The sequence below is a fragment of the Bufo bufo genome, chromosome 1 (assembly GCF_905171765.1).
Source record: "Bufo bufo chromosome 1, aBufBuf1.1, whole genome shotgun sequence".
Lineage (NCBI taxonomy): Eukaryota > Metazoa > Chordata > Amphibia > Anura > Bufonidae > Bufo > Bufo bufo.
The window spans coordinates 547,657,207-547,679,530 of NC_053389.1; the positions used below are offsets into that span (position 1 = coordinate 547,657,207).

Sequence of the window (22,324 nt, forward strand, 5' to 3'; positions counted from 1 at the left end):
CTCAAGATAGGAGCTAAACATTTTAATAAAGACCAACTGAAAAAATGATGTTTAGCTCAAAATGAATGCAATGCAATAATAAAAGAAATTGTCCTCAAAAGGTGTAAATAGCCTTTAACTGCAGAATATGAGCATACCAAATAAAAGATCTAATCAACCAAACAAAACGTATAAAATAGAGGAGGCAATGACACAAGAACAGAAGTATTTGTGCATGTGTTTATTTCATGCATTAGCCCAACTGAAATTCACAAGTTATTTCAATCTACATAATACCGTATGCACAAATATTTGCTTCATCTATATTAACTTTGCATTTGTCCAATTTACAAAATAAGATTAAGGGAAAAAAAAAACCAAAAAAAAAAAAACGTAAAAGCATATTTTGCAAAGATTCACACAGCATTTAAAATCAAAGCAGGAGCTGCAGATCTTTTTACAACCAAATTATATACACAGTTCTCTACCACTCTTATGTGTAACCGTATTTAAAATACACATAGCAGCAGCTTAAATTAGACGCAAAATTAGCTGTGAAAATAAAATCTAAGTATTAAAAAAAAAAAAAAAGTCTAAGAAATAAAAAATAATTTATAGCATATGTAGGTAGGACACACATAACAAAGAGGACATTGCCTGGCAGCCACAAAAAGTTACTACTTTGTGTAATGCTTCCGATATATTACTGCACATAGAATTCTGGGCACAAGGGTGTGCAGAAAAGCAAAACTTTGGTCGTGTGTAGTATATTTAACACCAAAGCTATATGACAAAGACATACAACTTCTGGCACTCTCTCACGAAGACAGTCAGCATGGCCAGAGGGATTCGTCAGAGAGAAGAGCCATAAGTTGCCTGTCTCTGCTCCCGGCAGTTTTGGATTTGACTACAGGCACACAGCGTATCTGAGGGTTGACAATATAGGAGTACTTCAAGTAAACACTGTATGCTTATTTCCTATATTTACGGCACATTAATATAGTGGAGCCATTTTACAGTGCGCAAAGCCAAACGTATAGCATTTGTACCCAAAGCTGTAACGCATACTATGGTCATTCAACTAGAGACCAATAAGGCTTCTCAATGAGCTTGTTATGCAGACACTAGAAGGATCTAGAATACAGAAAAAAAAAACAATTCAGAACAAAGCTTCCAGTTTTTCAGGTCCAGTATGTGTACTATACTATATTAAATGCCCAAGAGCCTTAACGGAAAACAGTCTGTCACAGTATCCTCTTAAGACGATATCTTTAGGCTTCCAGTTCAGTTGCTTGCAACATCTTCACTTGTGTCCCCTGCATCTGATGTTTGCCCATCAAGAGAACCATTAGCCTTCCAAATCCTCACAGTTTGATCACTGCAAAGAAAAAAATAATAACTAGCAAACTTTTGTTATATAAAGGGTAGATGACATTCATCCCTTTGAATACTGTACAGCACAGCTTCTCAATATTTGGCAAACGTTTCTCCCAAGCTGTGCTTCACCTATAACTTTTTGGTGCCTCACCATTAGTTTGGCAAGCACTGCTGTATATTACCTGTATACATCTCGTATCAATACTCAAATCATCCATCCCTTTTAATGTCTTGAAGCAATCTAACATTAAATGGGTTCTGCAGTTTGTTTAAACTGATGATCTATCCTCTGGATAGATCATCAGCATCTGATCGGCGGGAGTCTGACACCCGGGATCCCCGCCGATCAGCTGTTTGAGAAGGCAGTGGCGCTCCAGGAGCGCCCCGCGGCCTTCTTACTGTTTACCGCAAGCCCAGTGACGTCACGACTAGTATCAACTGGCCTGGGCGCGGCTAAGCTCTGTTCACTTGAATAGCTTAGCCGCACTCAGGCCAGTTGATACAAGTCGTGACGTCACTGGGCCTGCGGTAAACAGCGAGAAAGCCGCGGTACTACTGCCAGCGCCGCTGCCTTCTCAAAGAGCTGATCGCCAGGGATCCCGGGTATCGGACCCCGGCGATCAGATGCTGATGATCTATCCAGAGGATAGATCATCAGTTTAAACAAACTGCAGAACCCCTTTAAGGCACTTAAGTCCAGCAGTGGTGGCCATGCTTGCACACTACAGGAAAAAATGCTAGCCTCTCTGCTGGCCACCTCGTATCTGTGCTTCAACTGTGGCTGGAAACAAGCAGTGTATAATGTAATACAAAAATGAATCAAGCTAGCAAAGGAGACAATATGGACAATTACAATTAGTAAGTGCTTTGTATTACTAATGTTTAGCGTTACACACTCTTCATAAATCAATTGTTCAAGCAAACATAAGAAACTGTAATATGTCTCATCAGTGAGCAATGTCTAATTCTTAAGTTATGCACTGTTTACCCCTCCCCCCTTTTTAATTGCTTTTCTATTTGAAATATGCTTTGAATCCATCCAGGACGGACCAGCTCACTGAGGGATCACATTACACATGTCAATACAAGTCTTTAGAGAGGGGAGGAGTGAGCAGGAGCTGAGTGAGATGCACAAAAAGACTGTAGCAGCTACATAGGAAGTTTATATCTCAGCTCAAGTGCTTTAGTCACATCAGTACAGGCCAGTACCTCTCTGTAATATCCTCCATGATCCTGTGGCTGCTTCTGAGTGAGTAAGAGAAAGTTAGGAAGCAGATGCTCTTCCTCTTCCTGTGTACAGTGGATGGCAGCTAGTCACCACCACCAGATGTGAGAGAACTGCAAACTAGACATTCAGCATTCACAGGGGAAAACTGCTACAAAATGCCAGATACAAGTCATATAGTGTCCAGGAATAGTGTTATTCCTCATTTACACATACTACACTATTGATTAATGCAAAGTTTGTTGAAAGGTTAGGTACACTCTAAGCATATTGCTGTCTACAATGAAAAGAAAACAATTCTTACTCTGAAGCTGTAAAAATATGAGTAGAGTTTGTGCAGATTGCATTTATAGGACTATCATGTCCCTTGACTTCTCCAATCGGCATGAATGTGTCTACGTTCCACAACTTCAAGATGCCTCCTCGACAGCCACTCAGAACAATGGGGCGACTGGGAACTATCCCAAGAGCACAAACCCAATCTTTATGAGCATTTGGAACTTGCTGCAGAAAAAGGCAGAATATAATTAACACAGATTTGTTGGTGCAAGCAACTAATATGCTTAAGAATAAAAAACACAGGCCTACATGAAGAAGGTCTTTACGAGAAAGGTCCCATTTCTTTATTCCATTGTCTCTTGATCCACTGAAAAGGTAATCCCCACTGATGATGAGTGCTTCAATACCATCATAATGAGGTGGTTCAAGACAACGTGTAGGACTAACAACGCCGAGAGCTCCTTCCGTAATATCAAACATCTGAAAAAGATATATCAAAGGTGTTCGTTATATTCAGAATATTTACAGAATTAGACTTTGTACTTCTAGGAGAATATTCCAAAGGTTGAAAATATTCCTATTTCTTACAGTTTACAGTATTATAGATCAGCTGCTAGGGAATGTATCATCTATAGTTTTTACTATATAAAAAGATATCGTGATACATATTCCATTTTCCTAATCTAATTTTACTTTCCAATTGTATATTTTTTTTTTACAGCATTTAGAGATATGCTTTACAGAAGCCACATGGCACATAGACACAATAACCTGAAGGGGACCTGGATTCCTTCTGTGGGGGAGTTTTCTAGGCTCTATTGCCTGTACAGAGGTCATTGTGCAGGGAAGGCAGTACATAAGATGCACTCATCACCTATTGTGAATTGTGGACCTGGTATCTATATATAGGTGTTATCTTTCATTGCTGCTCTCCAAACTGTCATGATAATGATATGACTGCTGAAGTGATCTGTCCAGAACATGAAGTGTAAGTATATTATTAAGCTTAGTGAGCAAAACTGCAGGATTTTAAGATTTTTGTTTTTAAAACACGGTGACATGGAGAATCAAAAATATCAAAAAACTATAGAACATTTTTTGAAAAATATTTGATTTAAAGGAACTAAATTATTAAGCTATGTCTCATTTTGTAATCCCATTATATTTCCATTTAGTGTGGAACCATGGATACTTACTGCACAATTTGCTTACACAGTACTTGTTTTATATCCGACATAGGGACTAACTAGTGGGACTTTTGGGATAGGATGATTATTTTTCTATTTAAAGAAAAAATGCCTTGAAAGAGATTATATATGCATACATGCACACACACTCAAACACACCAATTAGCCACAACTTTAAAACCAAGTGGCAGCTTTGGGTGGCACTTCTTATATTATTTGTGGTGCACATGGAGGAGACAGTGTATTGAATATACAAGATATCTGTAACGGTCACGTCCACACACACACAGGGGGAAGGGTAGTGACCACTGCGCTCCACTCTCACCCCTGGCCCTGCCTACTTGCCTCACGAGTCCTGATGACAGGGGACAACTGGACGGCAGTCCTTAACTTAGGATATGTGCAGGGAAGACAGACAAGACAAAATACGGAACATGAACGGACCGGGTCAGAACCAAGAGAGCTACGCAGTACAACGGATTAAGCAAAGAATGGTCAGGAGAAGCCGGGGTCAAATACCAGGAGAGTAGAGAAGTACAAGAGGAGTCCTAAGAGAGTAGTCAGGTGGGAGCCGAGGTCACAATACCAGGATGGATGCGCAGTACAGGAGGAGCAGGCAGAGGATCGTCAGGGAACAGGATCAGGTAAGTATTCAGTAGTCCAACAGATAGCCAGGAACCTAGAAATTAACAGGCAACCTGTGACCAGCAGGCTGCCTGTATTTATAGTGGGGAGTGAGGGTCATGTGACGTGGCCAGCGTCACATGACCGACAGACCAAGCAGTAGAGCACCGAGTGATCAGCTCGGCACTCAAGGCAGACTAGGAGCAGGGAGCCACCCAGCCAGCAAATTCCCGCCCTGGGAATGAGGTCAAGCACAGATCCTCATTCCCAAAGCTAAGCAACAGGTCTGCGGGAAATGGGGGACCAAGTGCACCTTCGGAACCCCGTGACAATATCCCAATCAATTGCTACAAACTTGCGTGATGGCACAGATTTAAAGCAATGCTTCAGCTACGTCTCGTCACTCCCACTGGGGCCGTGCCTTAAATATCCCACATTAAGGAATTTAATTCAATCAACTAGCTGTTAACAGACACATAAAACAAGGAAATAAACTATCCAGCAGGCGTGCTAACAGATAGCAAGCAGTGATCAAATTGTGGACCTTCCTATATAAATATTAGACTGAGAAACCCATGACTGCATGCAATATATACTTAACATATGACTCTATGCAATATAACTTTAGACTGAAAAAACACAGTCTAACTGTATGCAACATGTCAAGAAAGTTTGTTCAGTGTGCATATCTTACATGCAATGTGCTGCAGTATGATTTTCTTTGGATACACTGTCATGTTTCTCAGTTACAGATATACTGCACACAGGTATCACTGATTTGTATGTGAAGTCCCACAACATGATCGTGACTTGCAACCTGTTACCATGCATTATGTTTCCAAGCATTAGCCCTGTGTCTTCATTTTATATATTTATGTACAACAGGATTTGCTATTATGTACAGAGAGATTGCTATTTGCTAACTGATTTTATTTTTGCTTGGATTATTTTTTTCATTTCCTTGTGCATGTGTCAGCTAACAGGAGATTGTTGTGTTTAGGTAATCATATTAAAGGGGGTTGTCTCACTTCAGCAAATGGCACTCATCATGCATCGAGTTAATACACGGCACTTACTAATGTATTGTGATTGTCCATATTGCCTCCATTGCTGACTAGATTCATTTTTCTATCTCATTATACACTGCTCGTATACAGGTGTTATTACCACCCTGCAATCCAGCAGCAGTGCTGCTTGCACACTACATGAAAAAGTGCCAGGCTAGGGGCATGCCCGCAGTCCCAGCCACCAGGGAGGCTGGCATTCTTTTCCTATAGTGTGCAAGCATGAGCACCACTGCTGGATTACAGGGTGGCCAAAACACCTGGATATGAGCAGTGTATAATGCGACTGAAAAATGAATCAAGCCAGCAAAGGAGGCAATATGGATAATAACAATACATTAGTAAGGGCCTTGCATTAACTCTTTTTACATGATAAATGCAATTTGCTGAAGTGAGAGAACCCCTTTAGGTCATATGGAATATATTCTGTTTAACATTCATACCTGTTGAATGATCACATTCATCACCTTCTCACGATTTTTTAGATGCATGGAACCACTGCCGACTTGGTCTGTGATTCATGTAGAGGAGAAAAATTCCAGCATCCAATTCCAGTGAAATTGTAGCTTTATTATGTCCAGTATAAAACCCAGTACAAGTAACATAGTTTATAAGGCTGAAAAAATGAGATTTTTGTGAAACTCACCAGAATCTCGCTTAGTTCATTGGGGGACACAGGACCGTGGGTATAGCTGCTTGCTGCCACTAGGAGGCGACACTAGGCTGAAAAGTGATAACTCCTCCCCTGCATGCTATACCCCCTTCAGCCTGGAGAGAGCATATCAGTTTGTACCCAAGCAATAGAAGTAGGAGAAAAAAAAAAAACATACGGTAAACAACCAACAACTGACCAACGCCAGTTGGATCAAACCAGCACTGGCTCCACAATCGCCAACAATTACGGCAAACAGAAATTACTGGGTGGGAGCTGTGTCCCCCAATGAACTAAGCGAGAAAGAGATTTTACAGGTGAGTTACACAAAAATCTCGTTTTCTCGCTGGTATCATTGGGGGACACAGGACCGTGGGACGTCCTAAAGCAGTCCACGGGGAGGGAACAAATCACATGCCCATGGAGAAAAACTCCCTCGAGGATGCATAACTCACTGCCGCCTGCAAGAATTTGCTGCCTGGAACAGTATCCGCCGGTGCCTAGGAAGGCCCCCGGTAAAACTTGATGAACGTGTGCCCGGAAGACCAAGATACTGCCTTCCACACTGGAAAGCTACTGCATGAAGGAGATAGACCCGAGAAGCGCCGACCACTGGTCGGGTGGGCCAAGACTCAGCTAGGCGTTGCCTTACCCCGAGAGCGGAATGCCCGAGCAACTGTTGAACGGATATATCTGGAAAACATCCTTTGGAGGCCGTCAGCTTTGACAAGGACCCCAGGATAAAAATTGGTAGAAGTCCGTACAGCGGTAAGCGCTAGTCATGGACAAACAAGCTCAGAGGCCAAATCACATGGCTGATGGAGAGCTCGGTCTGTGTAATGCGAGGGAGAAAGAAGAGAAACCCATGACTGTGAGGGCATGGAAAGGCGACCACCTTCTGCGAAGAAAGAGGATACTGGACGGAACACTGCCCTATGTTCATACTTAAAGAAAAAAGTACGTACAAGAAGGCGTATCAACTCCGAAAAAAACGCCACCAAATAGCTGTCTCCTGGCAGCAACTGTGGAAGTAGAACTAAAAGGCCAAGTCCGCAGGATTCACCTCTGGTCAAGAGAACGCCCCCTAGGGAGCGGAATATTGGTAGACCAATGCCCTTATAGTCGTAGAGGCTTATGGTGAGATTTCTAGTGAGAGAAGCTGCCTGAAAAACCACCAAGAAACAAACGCCTGAGCCAGGCGTGCCCCACTGCAGGCCAAAGAATCAATACCCCGCGAGAAAGGGAAAGTAAAGCCAATGTGAGCACCACCAGTGATGGGAAGCCCCGTCAGTGACCATATATTAACAAAGTGGCGACCCTGCCTGGAAGGGCAGATGAGTGGAACAAAGATGAGAGAAATACTCTTGCCGGGTGAAGTTCGATTACGACGTCCAACGCCTCCACCGTACCCGAGGAACCCTGGGCCTGTGACAAAATAGAGATGGGCTTCCACAGTCGTACAACAGATGGCTACTGGTCAGCTAGACAGAAGGATAAGGTGATCAGTTATCCAACTCGAGGAGAGACCGGAAAGGAAAAGTGTGATCCGTTCCAGGGACGAAACCCCTACTAGTGGGGGACGTCGTGACAGACACCCGCTCTACCCGTCTTGGGAAGGCTCTCAGTCCACCCCCAGAATGAGCAGTGAAAGAACAACCACCATTGGCTTGAGGTGACGTAGACATTACTGATATCTGAAGAGAGGTAGCACCGATGGCGTTACGGTATGACTAGTAGAATCCAAGTCCCGCTTAGAACGGCAATCTAGTGGTTGACCCAGTAGAACGTACTCGAAGGTAGGTGCTGATCAGCCATGGCAACTACGCCATCGCCACGCCCGAGTCGACGACAGAAGGACAACAGTTGTCAGAGCCACGGAACCTTATCTGTAGTGTAAACCAGAAAGAGGCCAGAACTAAAGCCCATTCCCATCTGAGACTGGCGCTCTACAGAATCTAGTGGTAATGCGACACTCCGCCTGAAGATGAGGCCATACAAGGGAAGCCCCAAGAGTAATGCTCACGCCATACTCCAGCTGAGGAGTAGGCCACACCGTAGAGGTCACTGATTCTCGTGTTAGAAGAATCCGTTACCTGATGAAAGAACTGTGCAGTAGGAACCTTAGCATGTAATGGTGATGCAAACACCCCTTGTGCGGTAGGAGCTACCGCATGCTCCGCCAGCGTGGACATGAGGGGAAGGCCTGAGTACATCCAGTAGAAGTCATGGTATCAAGCTGGCCCAGTTAGTAGAGCTAACCTTAAACCCTCCACCTGAAAAGGGCGCTGAACAGGAGCAACTGCCGAAGTAGTACCAGGGTAGAACCCCTACCTGAGGGGGGCTGTCCCACTACAGCGATTACGAGCATCTAGCCCTAGCGTGAAGACTACCCTGCGAAGGAGAACCCGTTGTAGTAGTCACTGCAGAGTGCCAGCATAACACCCTCAACTAGATAAGGATGAGTGGTGGACGAAGCATCCGGAGTCAGTGGAATATTCTGCTTGCTGGATCTTGATCACAGTACTCTGTGCAGTGCGACTGACCTGAACGGTGGAGGCTCATGGGTATGGGGGGTCTCTAGGACACATAAGGCTGAGTGACCCCCCTGAGCACAAAGGTCGACATTTTTGTGTCCCCAAACAGTGCTGGAAGAAAAGAGGGATACAATATGGGAGTATCCATAGTATCCAGTGGCAGTATCCATATGCCACTAGATGGAGAATATCAGGCACCAGCGGGTACCGACTGTTGCCACGGACCACCTGTGAAGGAAGCCAAGGCATCTAGAGTCGTGGCGTAGTTGAAATACAGCATGCAAAGATGCATAGTGATTCCCCCGTTAATGGATCATTTGTAGAGGGTAATGCCACAGGAAGTATGTGATGGCAAATGAGAGATGGAATAGCAACCAATGGTAGTGCAATCCCTCGGTTAGGGAAGGGGGTAGCGCGATAGTCAGAACTGCAATCTACGGAAGTGTAATTACCCACTCAATGGAGGGGGAAATGCCTACGGTAAGCACTGCGCTCAGTGGCAGTGCAATCACTCCACCTATGATAGGGAGTAATGTATCCAGTAAGTACTGTAACCCGAGGTAGTGCAAATACATCACCCATCGAAGGGGGTAACGCACCCAGCAGGAACTTGCATATGACGAGTTCTGTACTCGGTAGGAAGTACAATTATCCCACCCCAGTAAGGGGATAATGCGTACGTAAACACTGTGACAGCAGTGAGAATGCCATAATGCCACCTATACAATAGGTTAATGTATGCTGACAATACTGAGCGCAGTGGAACTGCAATTCCGCCACTCACAGAACGAGGGACACCTATGGCTGGCATTGAGACCAATGCTAGTGCGGTCAGTCCACCTCAGGAAGGAGGTAATACCTAAAGTAAGCACTGTATCCAGTAGAAGTGTAAATAGCGCCTAAGGAAGGGGGTAATGCATACACCAGAACCGGCTAGTACGGACGTAATCTTGGAAAAATGATCCGGATTCATGTCAGAGTCCGAATAACTGTCCTGCTTCGGCCCGCTCGTGCGCAGTTCCACCTCTCAGCCTCTAGTCCATGGCTGTTGCAGGCTGTGCCGGTGTTGACATAACAACGAAACTACCCCGGAGGTGGAATGGAACTAAAGGTCTGCTTACCGGATTGCGCACACGGTGCTCTATTAACCAAACGACCCAGGAGGGTGGATTGGGAACTTCCAGAGGTCCTCAGTTTTGTTGCGCAGGAGGAGAAATATCAATCAGATGCCCCCGGAGGGTGGATGGGAAATTTCAGTTGTCCTCAACTGGATTTGCGCAGTTGGAGATTTGCGCAGTTGGAGCATTATCAACCAACCGGCCTCAGAGGGCGGATTTGGAATCCTTCAGATAATGCTCCAACTGCGCAAATCCAGTGGAGTACTATCAACCAAACGGCCCGGAGGGCGGATTGGGAATCCCTCAGATGTGCTCCACTGGATTTGCGCAGTTGGAGCATTATCAACCAAACGGCCCGGAGGGCGGATTGGGAATCCTTCAGATGTACTCCACTGGATTTGCGCAGTTGGAGCATTATCAACCAACCGGCCTCAGCGGGTGGATTGGGAATCCTTCGGATGTACTCCACTGGATTTACGCAGTTGGAGCATTATCAACCAAACGGCCTCAGCGGGTGGATTGGGAATCCTTCAGATGTACTCCACTGGATTTGCGCAGTTGGAGCATTATCAACTAAACGGCCTCAGAGGGCGTATTGGAATCCCTCAGATGCACTCCACTGGATTTGCGCAGGTGGAGCGTTATCCACCAACGGCCCCGGAGTGCGATTGGGAGAACTGAGAGAAATCCTCCACTGTCCGGGATGGGATACAGGCCCAGTTGGTACACCAGACAGGGTGATCCTGCGGTGATGTGGGCTGAGGAGGGCAGGATCTGTATGGCGCATAATTATATATATTTTTTTTGGTGAGGACCTAGCCTCATATGGAGAGGAGGCAGGAAGGGCTGTATACTGCAACATTAAGGCACATTGTGCCTGCAGATAGAAACCTAGAGTAAACAGGGGCCTTAAAGAGGTGGCTGTGCAGGAAGGGTTAAGCCGCCCAAGGACTGGGGTGGAGCCAGCGGGCTCCCGGGGAGATTCACGCTAGAAAAATGGACCCGCCCCCATACCTGAGGGTGAAAGTTGCGGCCTAGAAGGTCGCAAAGCCGGGGGCTAAGTTATCACGCAGGCCGCCCGGGACTCACCGCTAGTCAGAACACAGCGTACCTGGATCGATGTCCGGAATGCGGCCGCCTGTGTCCACTGACCGCGTAAGCCCATTGGAAGAGAAAATAGCGCGGCGGGAGGGAAAAGAAAATAAATAAATCGGTAGGCCCGAATTAAGCCGGGGCCTAGATTTTGTGGCGTCCGGCCGACTAGGGTATCCGTTCTGCCTGCTCTCCTGGGACGGCATTAGCGGGCGCCCAAGAAGGATCCGCCGAGAAGGTGCGTCACTTGGCCGACCGGGAAGCCCACTCGGTTGGTCGGAGAGCGGGGGGTCCGAAATAGGGCGCAGAAGGCGCCTGTTTGTTGAGGAATCCCCTTGAATGTCCCCTGTCCTGATATGTCTAGATCGGGGAGGGGTGGGGAGACAGAAAATAAGATGCAGCCGCCGTGGAATGGGATTAACCCTTTCATTCTGAGGTGAGATGGGTGACGGGTGGAGGATTCGCTACCCCCTTAAGAAGGGGGCCATGTGTGAGGGTGACAGGGAGGCACAGTAATACTCACCTGTCTTCATCTGTGTTCTTCACCCTTAGTCTTGTACCAGCAGGGCCACCCCACGACCGCTGGCACCAGGCATCAGGGGTCCAGGCAGAGAAGGGCTGGAGAGGAGATGGCCCTCTTGCTGGCGGGAAGCAGGGGAGCGAGGCTGCCCTGGTCCGCTTTGTCTTCTTGGGGGAGGCAGGGCGGTGGAACAAGCAACACCGGCCAGCCTCCCAGGGAGACAGAGACGCATGCGAATCTGTGCCCCTTAACCTAAAGAAATAAAATAAAATAAAAACAAAATTGTAAAAGAGCCACCCTGCTAAGCAGGGAGGTCTGCCTCCTACGACACTAAGCTAAAAACTGATATGCTCTCTCCAGGCTGAAGGGGGTATAGCCTGCAGGGGAGGAGTTATCACTTTTCAGCCTAGTGTCGCCTCTTAGTGGCAGCAAGCAGCTATACCCACGGTCCTGTGTCCCCCAATGATACCAGAGAGAAAAAGACATCTATCCATCCAGTTCAGCCTGTTATCCTGCAAATTGATCCATAGGAAGGAAAAAAAAAACATTAAGTAGAAGCCAATTTTTCTCATTTTAGGGGAAAAAATTCCTTCACGACTCCAATCAGGCAATCAGAATAACTCGCTGGATCAACGACCCCTCTCTAGTAGCTATAGCCTGTAATATTATTACACTCCAGAAATACATCCAGGCCCCTCTTGAACTCTTTTAGTGAATTCACCATCACCACATCCTCAGGCAGAGAGTTCCATAGTCTTACTGCTCTTACCGTAAAGAATCCTCTAATTCTATGTTTGTGTACAAACCTTCTTTCCTCCAGACGAAGAGGATGTCCCCTCGTCACAGTCCTGGGGATAAATAGATGATGGGAGAGGTCTCTGTACTGACCTCGGATATATTTATACATAGTTATCAGATCCCTCAGTCATCTTTTTTTTTTAAAATAACCCTAATTTTGATAATCGTTCTGGGTACTGTAGTCCACCCATTCCAGTTATTACTTTAGTTGCCCTCCTCTGAACCCTCTCCAGTTCTGCTATGTCTGTCTGCTATGCCCAGAATTGTACTACTCTCCATGTATAGTCTGACTAGTGATTTATAAAGTGGCAGGACTATGTTCTCATCATGGGCTTCTATGCCCTTTTTGATGCAACCCATAATCTTATTGGCCTTGGCAGCAGCTGCCTGACACTAGTTTGCTGTCCACTAAAAATTCCTAAGTCCTTTTCCATGTCCGTGTTACCCACATTTTTCCCATTTAGTATGTACTGGGGACATGTATTTTTCCTTCCTATGTGCACAACCTTACATAAAAATCCAGTACAGGTACACGGGCACCAAGTGGAGTATACCGGTATGTACCTGTAATTTTTACTGGAATTGGATGCTGGAATTTTTCTCCTCCATATACACCCTGAACATATGTATCAGGCTACAAAAGAAACAAAGTTAATGCTGGAATTTCTTCTATGTAACATTTAAACCTCCCACCTAATATTGTATAGGTTTCCCATGTGCTGCAAAAACAGGTGTGATCCACTGAGGCATAGACTCCACAAGACCTCTGAAGGTGTCCTGTGATATCTGGCACCAAGATGTTAGCAGCAGATCCTTCACGTCCTGCAAGTTACAGGATGGGGTATCTATGAATCAGGCTTGTTTTTCCAGCACATATCAGATGCTCATTCAGACTGTGCAAGCTGTGAAGCACTGTGGGTCTTTATACCTTTCTACTATAGCCATTAACATTTTTGGATATTTGTGGTACAGTAGCTCATCTGTGGGATTGGACGAGATGGTCTAGCCCTCACATGCCACAGCCTTGACCACTCATGACCCTGTGGCCAGTTCACATGTTGTGCTTTCTTGGACCACTTTTAGTACCAGGAACAAATATTGTGCTATTTATATAACAACCCAACAAGAATACACAGCTGGAGTCATGCATCTGAGTCTAGCATATTCATAAGGACAGTGATCTCCCCATGAATGTGCCAAACTCATAAGCACAAGTTCTAAGTATTAAATACACCCAGGGGTGGATTGGCAATAGACCCTACAGGGAAATTTCCCGGTGGGCATATGCCCAGGGGGCCACTCAAGCCCTCTTGATGGCCGCAAGCCAGGTACATAGTGATCTGATGCTCAACGGCCACAGGTGCCCTCCTTAACTCAACTGTGATACAGTTGAATACTGTGGTTGGGGCAGCAGTATATTGTGCTGCCCAGTGGTATTTGATTCTGCTGGGGTGGTATTCTGCGCTTCACCACGGTATTGTGGGCCCTGCCTACTTCTGTTGTCCCTGCCTACTTGTTTTTTCCCCGTCTTCTGTCAATTTGGACCCACCTACAACATGGGGCCACTTTAAGTTCCCAATCTGCCACTGAATACACCCTTCTGACCTTGAGGTATAATGGTACCAAAATTATTTGCTACAAACTACAATACATTTTATATACTTCTGTTCTAAAGTTTAATATATTTTCTAATTAAAGGGGTTGGTCAATATATGTCACTAGACAAATCACTCAGTCTCCTACATTCAAATACACAGCACTTGCCATCTGCACTGTTAGGAGTTTAGTGCAGTGTGTTTGAATGGAGGAGTGATGTGTCTGGTCACATGACCCTCTATCAGCAGCCATCTTGTGGATAGCATAGAAGATGGCTTATGGAACAATGGCACAGAATATCAACAAAGGCTATGCTAGTAATAGCCATATAGTCATCTTACATACACACTGGTCACAAGTAGCCAAACCCTTTAACCATCTGCGATTATTTAAATAAATGTGATTTCTTACCTTAATATAATGATCTTTTGAGCCTGTGATAATTAGATCTTGGCCACTTGCAACCTGGTCCACTGTAAGACACATGACGGGTCCAAGATGTCCACTTAGTTTCCCTGTAGACTGAAACCTTTAAAGGTGAAAAAATATAGCAACTGGTTACATCTTAAACGTCATACTTTTTATGCAAATGAATAAAATGCCTTGTATGCAGATTCTTTCAGTAACCCTGTTCTTTTCTTAGTGCCTCCATCTATGCAATGTCATATGTGTACAGAATATTATGCCCTTTTCAACCAGACATCTACTGCAAAAACTGTATAGATGTGCACCCATTAGCAGTATACATATTTTACATGGATCTTGGATAAAAAAAAATCTTATATCAAATTATACACCAACATCAAGCTTTCTGCTAAGCCCTACAAGGACTATCTGGACCAAATAAAACTCAATGTGAAAACCATGTTGCCATTGACCAGACCGATAAAGAGGTTATTCCACAAATGTAAAAACGAGATTTTGTAAAACTTACCAGTAAAATCTCTTCATTGGGGGGACACAGAGACCATGGGTATAGCTATGTCCTCTAGGAAGCGTTGACACTAGATAAAGCTGTTAGCTCCTCCCCTGGAAGCTATACCCCCTCCAGCCTGGAGAGAGAGCTTCAGTTTGTGAGAAGCAGTAGGAGAAGCAAGTAAACCAACGAAACAATGTGGAACAGCAACAATGCCAAAAACCGAACCAGGTTCTAACCAGCAACAGCCACAACTGTGGCCGAACAACAATACTGGGTGGGTGCTGTGTCCCCCAATGAAGAGCGAGAAAGAGATTATATTGGTAAGTTTTACAAAATCTCGTTTTCTCGCCCACATTCATTGGGGGACACAGAGACCATGGGACGTCCGAGAGCAGTCCACAGGGAGGGAAAACCACAGACCCATGAAGCAAGCGGCCGTGCAGTCAACTAAGAACTGTCGCCTGCAAGACCACGCGGCCCACGCAGCGACCAGTATGCACCTGGCAACTTCTTGCGAACATGTGCAAGGAGGACCGGAGCCACCTTACATTACTGTGCAGCCAAAGCGCGATTCCTCCTAGCCCAAGAAGCGCCCACCGCTTTGGCGGAGTGAGCCGTGACACCTAAGGGTAGAACCCCGCTCCGAGCGCGGTAAGCTGCAGCACTTCCAGACCGAATCCAACATCCCCTTTGGAGGCTGCCAATCCCCAGCGAGGACCCTCCTGAGAGAAAAAGGGGATCCGTACGTCAAGAGGGACTGGAGGCTGCTAATAATGAGTAGTATAATGAGTAGAGCACTGACAACGTCCATAATGTAACTCCCTTCCGTAGGGTGCGAAGGAAGGGAACGTGCTATGGAAGTCAGAGACCACCTTCGGGAGAAGAAGGAATGCTGAGAAAACCATATTCAGATCCCAAGGCTGTAAGGACGGTACAGAGGAACCATATGTGCGCCTCCTTAAAAGAAGATTCCCACGGGCACCAGGGAACCTGGAAGGCTGCCCAAGACGGAAGCGCCAACACCTGACCCATCAAGGAAACAAGGGCTAAACAAAGGTCCAACCCTTAAAGTAGAAAGGAGAGAGAAAACCCCAAAGTGAGGGGGATGTCTTGGCTTCAGAGAAGCCTCAGAAGGACCTCCAGGTCCCATAATAGATACTGGCGATGCAGACTTCCTGTCCTGAATCATAGTGCGGAAGATATCTGCCGAAAAACCCTCTCCAAGTTAGAACGGCGGTCTCAATAGCCACGCAGTCATTGAAAAGGTCATGTAAAGACCTTGAAAGAAGGACGTCTCTGCGTGGCAGTGACGTCTCCAGGAGAACGAGGTCGGCGTACCACGCACGACGAGTCAGTTTCGGAGCGACTACGATATGTCTGAATGTCCTCCATCCGGACCTTCCATAGAACCCTGAGAAGGAGGGGAAGAAACTCCCGCCAAGGAGAATCAGGACCTCCGCGGCGGATGCTTCCGGAACTCTGGCTCTGGAGAGAAGGCGGAAGCCTTAGTGCAGATACCGTTAGCACACCCAGACCAATGGAAGAGTCCCTGTAGGAGGAAGAATGTGGAGGGCGTCACAGCCCACCAGTTGGGACCAGATCTTGTCTGGAATGGAAAGGCGCCAAACGAATACCCCATGCAACGTAGGTGAGGGAAGGTAGCAACGTAGGAACTACCAAGGCATACGGGGTGACAATGAACCATGAGCCAGAGGGGGAAAGACAGGAGAAGCAATAGGCTAGGTCTAAGCCCATACCCTGTAAGAGACCGACGCTATACAGAAGTAGCCAAAGATCAAGCGGCCGTGCCAAAAAAACTCCGCCCGAGAAGGAAGCCAGGCAAGGGAAGTCACACTGCAATGCTAGCCCCATATCCCAGCAGAGGAGGGAACACCCGTAGAAGCCACCTATCCGGTGCTAAAGAGTCCACCGCCTAGCGAAGGGCTGTGCAGTAAGAACCCAAGCATGTAGGGAAAATAATACCGCTACCACAGTGGTAGCCAGCGCTTGCCCCGGCAACGCAAAAACTGAGGGAGAGGCCCGATACTATCCGTAGAAACCACGTGCCACACTGCCTCAGTTACGTGGAGCTAACCCTAAAAATTCTACCTGGAAGGGCGCTGAACAGGTGCAACTGCCAAGCTAGCTCCAGGGTAGGACCCCTACCAGAGGGGGATGTCCCACTGCAGCGACCATGAACTCGAACATTAGCGACAAGCTGCACCTGTGGAGGAAAACAAGCTGCAGGAGCTAAATCAGAGTCGCCAGCATAACCACTTCCCCAGAGAATGGGGAGTGGTGGATAGAGAATACGGAGTCAGTGAAAAGAGTCGACCCGCTGGAACGTACTCACTAGGTAAGTGCAACGGAGTATGTATTTACGTATTGATGCGGACAATAATCAGGACCGACCAGAGCAACAGAGACCCATGGAGATGGGGGGGGGGGGGGGGGTCTGTAAGACCCACAAGTGATGCTAGGAACCCCCTGGAAGACAGAGGATGTTATCATCAGGCGCGAAACCAGCACCAGAAGAAGGATGCAACGATGAATAGCCACCGTATCCACTGGTGGCACCCATATAACACTAGGGTAAGAGTGTCGGGCGCCTGCGAGAACCAACTGTAGCCATGCCCTCTTGGAAATAAGCGAAGGCACCTAGAGCCGTAGTGCCGCAGAAGATGTTTAGTTACTCCCCACTAGTGGCTCACTAGCGGAAGGGGGAAATACGACAGAAGCACGGTGATGTGCAACACTCCACCTATGGAAGTATAGCGGACAGTCGGAACCGTGTTCAATGGTAGAGTAATTAGCTACCTAAGGAAGGTGTGAGCATACGGCAAGTACTGGTCAGTGGTAGGGAGAATACCCCACCTAAGAAGGGGGGCGAATGCCCACAGCGAGAACTAGTGCATATGGCGAGTCCGGTACCCCATGGTGTGCAATAGTGCACCTAAGTGGGTAATGCATACAGCACATAATGTAACCAGGGACAATGTCATCGCGCCACCGATGGATCTGCATATGGCAAGTCAAGAACCCCAAGTCATTGTACTTAGTCCACCTATGGCAGGGGACAATGTATAAGGCAGGCACTGTATCCTGAAGTAGTGCAGATACACCACCAAAGGAAGTGGGTAACGCATACGACAGTACTGCTGGCCACCTAGACGCAATCTCTGGAAGATTGCTTCGGACTCATGTCAGGGTCCGAATCAGAGATTCTCCCCTCTTCCTGGACGGACCCGCCCCAGTGAGGGAGGGTGTGTCTGAGCATGATTTAGGGAGGAAGAGTAGGGGAGCGGAAATATTCGAGGAGGAAACTGTCCAGCTGCGGTTCGCCTGCGCGTAGAACTACCCTTCAGAATCTCGCCCCTGGCAGTTGTGGACTGCGCCGGCAAGGACTTATCAACCAAACCACCCGAGGGTGGAACGGAAACTCCCAGGAGGTCTCTCCACCGGATTGCGAAGGCAGCGCATTATCAACCAAAGAACCCCGGAGGGTGGATGGGAGATTCCAGCGGACCCCACTGGATTGCGCAGGTGGAGAATTATTAACCAACAACCAGGAGGGTGGATTGGGAATCCCAGAGGTCCTCCACTGTATGGCGCAGGTGGAGAATTTATCAACCAAACGGCCCCGTAGGACAGATTGGGATCCTGCAGAGATCCTTCACTGAGTTGCGCAGGTGGAGAATAATCAACCAAACGGCCCCGGAGGACAGATTGGGATCCTGCAATGGTCCTTCACTGAGTTGCGCAGGTGGAGAATCATCAACCAAACGGCCCCGGAGGACGGATTGGGATCCTGCGGTGGTCCGTCACTGGATTTTGCAGGTGGAGAATCATCACCCAAACGGCCCCGGAGGACGGATTGGGATCCTGCAGTGGTCCCTCATTGGATAGTGCAGGTGGAGAATCAACCAAAACGGCCCCGGAGGACGGAATTGGGATCCTGCAGTGGTCCTTCACTGGATTGCGCAGGTGGAGAATCATCAACCAAACGGCCCAGGAGGACGGATTGGGATCCTGCAGCGGTCCGTCACTGGATTGCCCAGGTGGAAAATCATCAACCAAATGGCCCCGGAGGATGGATTGGATCCTGCAGGGGTCCGTCACTGGGTTGCGCATGTGGAGAAACATCAACCAAACACCCCGGAGGCGGTATTGGGAACTATGCGAGTGTGGCTGAGGAGGGGGACCCGTATGGACGGACATGTCCTTTATTATTATTTATTTTATTTTTTATTTATTTTTTATAAAAGTAGGAAGCCAGCCTCAATGACAAGAGGCAGTAAGGGGTTAAATCCTCCACTCATGTACAGTGTACTTAGGGGAAGGGCCCCAGATAATCAGGTGCCAGCCTAAGAATGGTGGGTGGCCATGAAGGGTTAAGGCAGTGGCTCAGCAGGCGACTGGGGGAGGGGGAGAAGGGCGGGAAGAATTTGCGCCAGAGTGTGCCCCCCCCCTCCCCCCCAGGGACGAAAGCTGCAGAGATTGCCTCCCCCCCCCACCTAATGCTGCACTGGCTGTGTCACAGACCGGCCGGACTGAATGGGGGCGTCACCCCGCCGTTGATAGCGGGGGTCGGGCAGAGAAGGAGCGGGCCGGAGCACCGATGTGGTGCACGGCCGATCGAGCTGCAGTTAACCCCTTCCGGAGCTGCGCGACGGCGTCCGCTCCAAGGGGTGTAAATGTGGGAGGTGTCGGGGAGCAGAGCTCCTCCGCATGTGAAAACGTCTGCCCTGCTGACCGCCATATTCTTTGAGCAGGGTGGCAAAAATAGCGGCCGGAGCACCAAAGCGGGGCCGGCCGAACGCAGGGTCGTTAACCCCCTCAGGAGCGACGCGCCCGGCATCCGCTCCCGAAGGGGTGGAGAAAGGTAAATGCCGCCTTGTCGGTGAGCGGGAGCTGCGCTCCGCTCCCTGCATGTAAATAAGGAATTAGCACTAGGGAGTTACATAGTCCACCTAATTGGCGCCAGTAATGCATACCGCACCTATTAACCCCCTATGTCCTCCACTCAATCAACCAAACGGCCTGTGCCGGAGGGGAATGCTTCAGGGGTGCTGGGCTATGCTGAAGCCCTGTCTGGTTGCAGACTATTGCCACCAAGAGGGAGGGGGGACCAACCCAGAGGGTTAAATACTCACCTAGTCCCGTGTACTCACCTCTCTTCTCTCTCCTGCCGCCATCTTCACCCCTCCTCTGGTCCAGCAGGGTCACCCCTTCAGCTACTGGCACCGTAGTGGCAGGACGCTGGAAAAGGGGGCTTGGATGGGTGACCCCTTGGCTGGCGGGATGCAGGGGAGCGAGGCTGCCCTGGTCCACCTTGTCTTCTGTGGGGGAGGCAGCAGTGCGGGTGACCGGCACTGGTGCAACTCGACCTCGGGAGAACAGGTCCCTGTTTGCCCATCTGAAAAAGAAGGAAAAAAAATAAAATAAAAAATCTTCAGGAGATCCCTGCAGAGCAGGGAGGTCTTGCCTCCTATTGACACTAGAAAAAACTGAAGTTCTCTCTCCAGGCTGGAGGGGGTATAGCTGCCAGGGGAGGAGCTAACAGCTTTATCTAGTGTCAACGCCTCCTAGAGGACTTAGCTATACCCATAGTCTCTGTGTTTCCCAATGAATATGGGCGAGAAAGTCTTTTTTACTTACTTAACTGGAGACACATATTGTATGTAATGCCCCCACAATATCCCTCACCGCAGTATAGAGAGAGATATAGCTATATTTTTTATGAAATAGTCCCTTACATTTAGCTCCAGAGACACATATTGTATGTAATGCCCCCATAATATCCTTCAACGCTGTATAGACAGAGATATAGCTATATTTTCTATTAAATAGTCCATTACATATAGCTCCAGAGATACATATGATATGTAATGCCCCCACAATATCCTTCGCCACTGTATAGAGAGAGATATAGCTGTATTTTCTATGAAATAGTCCCTTACATATAGCTCCAGAGATACAGATGGTATGTAATGCCCCCACAACATCCTTCCCCACTGTATAGAGAGAGATAAGGCTGTATTTTCTATGAAATAGTCCCTTACATATAGCTCCAGAGATACGGTACATATGATATGTAATGCCCCCACAATATCCTTCACTGCTGTATATAGAGAGATATAGCTGTATTTTCTATGAAATAGTCCCTTACATAAAGCTCCAGAGATAAATATGATCTGAAATGCCCCCACAATATCCTTCACTGCTGTATAGAGAGATTTATAGCTGTATTCTGTATGAAAATATATAGCTCCAGAGACACATACTGTATGGTATGGAATGCCCCCACAATATCTTTTCACCGCTGTATAGAGATATAGGTAAATTTTCTATGAATTTAGAAGTCAGGATTAATGAATGAAAGGTGACTGGGCCGCTTCAGCTGCTTTTCTAGGAGAACACTGTGCCAGCTTTAAGGGGAGGGGTGCAGGGAAGCTACTGAACCTATTATTGCACCCCTAAATGCAAGAAAAGGTGGACTAGAAGGATAAACAGCAGGAAAATATAATGCACATAAAAACTAAATATTTCATTGAATGTATAGTGCAATAGAACTTCATCTGTAATGCCCTACTCATAGCCTAGTAATAACTTTTGTGGGATAAGCCTTTTATAAGTCCTGATATTTTTTTCTGTGAAATCAAATTGTGCTTCTAATTCTACAATCTCTACATAATTTATGCCCAACCCCTTGCTGGATAGAGTTTCTCGAACATTTTCCCATCCTGTTTTTATTTATGAGGCGTATACACTGCAAAATCCTTCCTGCCAAGCATCTAAGCAGAATTCACAAACACCAGATTAATTCTGAATTGCAAAATCATTATTTTTTTATGGCCCAAATGCAATATTAGGCTACACTCACATGACCATATGTGGTTTGCGGTCCTCAAATTGCAGATCTGCAAATAAAAGATCCATTGCAACAATGTCTATCTGTGTCCGCAAAACAGACAAGAATAGGACATGCTCTATATTTTTTGTGGGGCTATGGAACAGACACACACGGATGCGGACAGCACACATTGTGCTGTACGCATTTTTTGCGGACCCGTTGAAATGAACGGGGTCCCCATCCAATCCGCAAAAAAAAATGGAAAGGAAACGTTAACAATATACGTTCGTGGGAATGTAGCCGTAACTGTACTGCAAACACAAGATAGTAAAGGGCTGCTTTCACATTAGTGTTATTGATTTCCATTGTTCTGCTATGTTACAGGAGCAGAAGAAAGAAAATAACAGAAGTCGTCAAAAATAGCTGAGAGAAAAGTCTTGCATGCAGGAGGCCCTAAATGGAGCGTCCAATGCAGATGTGAAAGCAGACTAACTATCAAGAATAAGC

At 46.9% G+C, this 22,324-nt stretch overlaps 1 protein-coding gene across 4 annotated transcripts in view; it reads right to left on the bottom strand.

Moving 5' to 3' along the window:
- Window positions 1–207: 207 nt before the first annotated feature.
- Window positions 208–22,324, bottom strand: part of KIF21A (kinesin family member 21A) — a 175,348-nt gene continuing 153,231 nt past the window's right edge. For 3 of the 4 annotated variants that reach the window (XM_040412374.1, XM_040412382.1, XM_040412389.1), the window contains 4 exons: window positions 14,457–14,574; window positions 3,170–3,340; window positions 2,886–3,085; window positions 208–1,357 (listed from right to left, as the gene is read on the bottom strand). In XM_040412374.1, coding sequence (XP_040268308.1) covers window positions 1,264–1,357; window positions 2,886–3,085; window positions 3,170–3,340; window positions 14,457–14,574 — 583 coding nt within the window. In that variant the 3' untranslated portion in view covers window positions 208–1,263. The remainder of the gene's footprint in view (window positions 1,358–2,885; window positions 3,086–3,169; window positions 3,341–14,456; window positions 14,575–22,324) is intronic. The other variant, XM_040412397.1, reaches the window with a different exon arrangement.